Genomic DNA, 5,165 nt, shown 5'->3' on the forward strand with positions numbered 1-5,165 from the left:
CTTAATTAAGTCAAACGAAAATAAATAAATATCTAGAGAAAATTTCATGTTAGGACCATAAATGTAACTTAATTATTAATCAGGGCCAAGTAAATCTAAAAATATAATGCAGGCTGTTGAGACTAAAATGATAATGATTTTGTAAGGAAAATGATTAAAGTGCCCTTAATAAATGAAGAAAGATAATATGAATCATCACTTAACATAACTTGTTAAATTCCTTACCTTACTTGCTAAATCTCTAACATTACTTGTAAATTTATCAGCCCCAATTTATTCTATAACTTATTTAATCATTATCTTAACTTGTATTTGTTAAAAATATTACATTACTTGCTAATTCCTTTCTGTCACTTGATAAGTCAATTATGTTGCTTGTTAATTATCTAACTTGTGTTAAATATATTACAGCTTGTTAAATTATCAACTTGTAGACTTCATTATGTTATATACTTGTTAAAAAATAGCATTTCATTATGTTACAAAAATAGCATTATGTGAGTTGTAAGTGATTAACAAGTAATGTAATGAATTTAACAAGTCATGTTACACATTTAATAAGTCATGTTAAGCAGTGATTCACATATTCTTTCTTCATTTTTATTAACAGCACTTTAGTAATTTGTCTTGCAAAATTGCTTTCATTTTAGCTTCAATAACTTGCAGTGTATTTTTAGATTTATTGGTCCTGATTTTTAATTAAGTGATATCATGATCATAATATGAAATTATCACAAATACTATCTATCAAATAAAGAAGAGGCATTAAAAGGATCATTAGAGAAAGGTAAATTAGAGGCCTTCTAATCCTTACTGGGATTATATCGTCATGGAGCATTGAGTGATTTTGTTAGTAAAATATATATTAAGGTGGTCAAGTTTCTTCAAAAGTTTTCAACACTATTTCTAAATCAAATACTTTTAATCAATCTTGGAGTTACATGGATCAAACTTTTAATTGTATTTGACATGAATTTTCAAACGGTTAAACCATGAATGCATCTGCCAAAGGAATTAAAGTTCATAAGTTTATCCCACTTCACAAGCATCAGTTGATTGGATTGTACTGAAAGCAGTAAAGTTTGTGATTGCCTGCTATTTTGGTATGGCCATTGACAATATATAGGCACGACAAACTCAAGGAAAAAAGGTCCAAAGACATTATTATGGCTTTGTTAATCCCATGATTATAAGTTTATGTATGTTGGCAGCCTAACAACCACTTGTTAACAATCTCAAGGGAGAAAATTCGTTGCTTTTCCAGAATAATAGTGCTACTTAACTTTTGGAAATTCCACCACATCAAATACAGTTTGAAATCTCTTTTTGCTGAACAGTATATATTTATACATCGCAGTGCACCATTCTTCATTGAGCATTAAGTGATTTTCTTAGTTAAAAAAAAAATAACTTTTACTATTGACATTTTGTGGCTGCCTTCCTGCCTGTTAACGGACTGTAATAAAAGTGTTTGAATGAATAGCTAGTTGAGAATAGAAAAGACAGGGATGGGAAAGTGTAGTGTCGTGAATGAAAGAGCAAGTTGAGTCAAGTAATGAGTTAGAAGTGATATGCAACAATTGTTACCTTGTTTAAAGTAAAAATTTTGATAAGTGAATTTATTTAAATTTCCTCACATGGTCTAGCAATCCAAGTTTGAAATATTCTTGTTAACCGTCTGCCTTTCATGTTTTGAAAGTAGCTTGCTGGGATTCTGGTGAAAGCATCTCAGTTGTGATTTAGATTGCTGAGTTTCCTGAGACTGTGTCTTTGAGAAAAATTTTCTAACTTGTGATTCATTGACACTAAAATACTTATTCTCTAGCTAGGAAGAAACTGATCTATTTTGTTTCTCTTCATAATGGAAACTTTGCTTCTTCTTTTTGGTAAGTGCTATTTTACAATAGCAAGTTAATTATTCAATAATCTTCTTTACTTTAGATCTCCAAAATTTTGATGTACCCATAATGTCGTTGAAAAGAAATCAAGAGGAAAGAATTTGAAGGGGAAAAAAAATATTATTTGAATAACATTGTTTTAAGATGAACATGTGCTGTTTTTGGGTAATACAATTTATTAATTTAGTCATAATTGGAGCCTGCAATTCTGTTCCAGGAGCAATTTCTATTCCTTATGGTAGGTTTAGATTTTAGACTCCAATACCTTCAAGCAGTATACATACATGTAGGCTGCAGTTCTGTTGTGTTCGAATGCTTGTGAAACTTTGTTGCTGCTGTTTGAGAGTTTTGTTGAATCTGTATTTTGAACTTTATTTTAAGAAATTCATAATCTCCAAAGGATTTAATCATAGTAATGTTATTAGCCCAAGGGGATTATTTGGATGACACAATGGACTATTTGTAGGGAATTTTTTCTTGAAGTTCGAGATTTTTTCTATTAAAGTTTTTCTTTGTATTTATTGAGAAAAAGCCTTTCCTCTTGTTTTATTCTGGGAGAAATTTCTCTAAGTATTTTCTAGAGAAAGTTTCTCCCCATAATTTCTCGAGAGAAATCTTCACTTTGCTTTTACCAAGATAACTTTCCCTCAGATAATAAAGAGAGAATTTCTCTCGATATTTCCAACAGAAACATTTTGTCCAGGAATATTCCGAGAGAAGCTCTTCGTAAAATTTATTGCCCCGCAATTTCTATCTCTCCTTTTTTCACGATTTTTGCCATGTTGTGATTCTTTTCGTTTATTCATCTAGTTTGATTGTTTTCAAATATTAACTTTGTATACCAGATATGCTGTAAAACGCATGTAGTAAAAATTCAGATTATATATGTGTGCAATGCAGGCTGAAAAGGTCTCTTAGATCCCATCTTTTATTTTGACCTCTTCTTCAAACTGAGTGCTTTCTTCTTTGATACCTTCCAGAATGGAGAGAACTGTAAAGCTGCTGATAATGGAAGAAAACAAAGCCTTTCTTCCTGATGATATCATAGTTAACATCCTCAAAGGACTTCCAGTGAAATCCCTGATTCGATTTCAATCTGTATGCAAACATTGGAAAAATCTTTTCAAGTCACCATCATTCATAGCAGATCATCTCCACCACTCCAGTTATCAAAACCCTTCACTTCTCCTCCGATGGCATCATTTCGGATCCTCTAATTTCCAATTAAGTTTGCTGGATTGCAACATGCAACTAGTTGAAGTTCATAATGCACCTTTGATTGATTTCCTCTCTGTAGTTCGGATATATGGCTCCTGCAATGGTTTGCTCTGTCTTGAGCTCGTAGATGGTAGCAGATCTTCACGGTTCATTCTCTTATGGAATCCAGCAACTAGACAGGTCAGAAAGTTGCCCATAACTACAAATGATTTCAAAGGTTTATGCCGTGTAGGATTCGGGTTTAGTCCAATTGTTAATGATTATAAGATCATGATGTTCTACGTGCTTAAGAATGGTGATTCTCAATTGAGTCGAGTGAAAGTGTATTCATTAACCACAAAGTCATGGAAAGAAGTAGAATTTGGAAACTTGGAGGGTTTATGCATTAGTACTGAATCTGTTACTGCTAATGGAGCTATATTTTGGTTGGCAGAAAAAAATGAGAGTTATGGCTTGGTTTGGGGATGAAGATGATGATGATTATGAAGATGATGATTATTGTTACATAGTTTCATTTGACCTATCAAATGATGATTTGACATTGATACCAATGCCTGATGTAGGCTTTTGTAAAAGACAAATGCTTACTGTGTATGAGAGCAAACTTGCTTTGCTTTGTCACAAACATACAAAAGCATTTAATTGGCTTGAGCTGTGGGTGATGGAGGAGGACGGTACAGGCACATCAAGAGAGAGATGGAGTTGGACTGAAAAATATTGTACCAGCTACTTTGCAGGCCTCTCATGTTCATATCCAATGACTGTTTGGGGGAATCAAGTTGTCTATGAAGCTGAACCTGCATTTGAATCTGAAGATGAGATTAATGGTGAAACAAAATTTGTTCTGAATCTGTCCGATGCCATTACTGATGAATTTAAGAAGATTACTTTCCCTAGATATAGCGAAGGACATACAATTTACAATTATGCAGAAAGTCTTGTGTCAGTTGTCAACTTCTAGGTCAAAGAACTTTGATCTCAAAGTTTAGTTATTTTGTGAATTTATTTTGTGTAAGAAGATTACCATCCAATGACTGTCTGGAGAAATCAAGTTGTCTGTGAACCTGAACCTGCATTTGAATCTGAAGATGAGATTAATGGTCAAACAAAAATTCTTCTGCATCTGTCAAATGCCATTACTGATGAATTCAAGAAGATTACTATCCGTGGATATGGCGAAGGACATACATTTTATAATTATGCAGAAAGTCTTGTATCAGTTGGTAACTCCTAGATCAAAGAACCTTGATCTTAAAGTTTAGCTATTTTGTGTAAGAACTTTTGACTTCTGGTGGAAATAAATCCACAGCATTTCAGATATTATTATGGGTTTATAGTTGTTGATTCCCTTTTGTGGTGATGTTATCTAGAATGATGATTAATGGAGACATGTATTCTGTCGACATGGATTCTCTTCATTGTATTTTTTAAATTTTCTCTCTATTGTTGGATGAAATTTATACCATTTACATAAGTAATTTTGGATTGTTCAGATAAAAGTTTTGTAAGCCCTTTTGAGTGACCTAATTTTAGCTTGTACTTTTTAAAAGTCTAAAATTGTCTGAATAACAAATTTGGGATGGAAGAACATTCTAAAAGTACATTTTGAAAGGATTGAAAATGAATTTTTCAAAAATAGTTGATAATAACTTTTTAAAAGTAGATTTTGAAAGTGCGTTTGGGTGTTGGGTTTACAATTAAAAGTGCTTGTCACATGTCTTCCTCCACTTTGTGCTTGTTTGGATGAGCTATGTTAATCAATTCTACCCTCTTAAACCACAGATTTGGGAAAAAACATCCAAACACCCTTTTTGGTTCAAAAAATCGATTATGCCTCTAAAACTCCGTTCTGGTTGAAGTTGTGAGAAGATGTTTATCAATTTCGATTATTAGTGTTACTTGCATCAATTGGGTGTCTGAACTTTCAACTGCCACATCTACCTTTCTCACACGCCATATATACCCCCTCTTTGCTTGTGTATTGCACCTCGTGGGTGTTACATCTGTCTCCTCCCCTTGCCAAATATATATTGATTTATTAATTATTAA

General features: G+C 32.6%; 1 protein-coding gene across 1 annotated transcript; it reads left to right on the top strand.

Moving 5' to 3' along the window:
- The first annotated feature begins 2,879 nt into the window (after positions 1 to 2,879).
- LOC129302673 (F-box protein At3g07870-like) lies at positions 2,880 to 4,077 on the top strand. The gene is made up of 2 exons (XM_054941577.1): positions 2,880 to 3,431; positions 3,550 to 4,077. The coding sequence occupies exons 1-2, from the start codon at positions 2,880 to 2,882 to the stop codon at positions 4,075 to 4,077; spliced, it is 1,080 nt and encodes a 359-aa protein (XP_054797552.1).
- Positions 4,078 to 5,165: the final 1,088 nt, after the last annotated feature.

Source organism: Prosopis cineraria, unplaced genomic scaffold, assembly GCF_029017545.1.
Source record: "Prosopis cineraria cultivar Desert tree isolate PC_DT_omini unplaced genomic scaffold, ASM2901754v1 PC2, whole genome shotgun sequence".
Lineage (NCBI taxonomy): Eukaryota > Viridiplantae > Streptophyta > Magnoliopsida > Fabales > Fabaceae > Prosopis > Prosopis cineraria.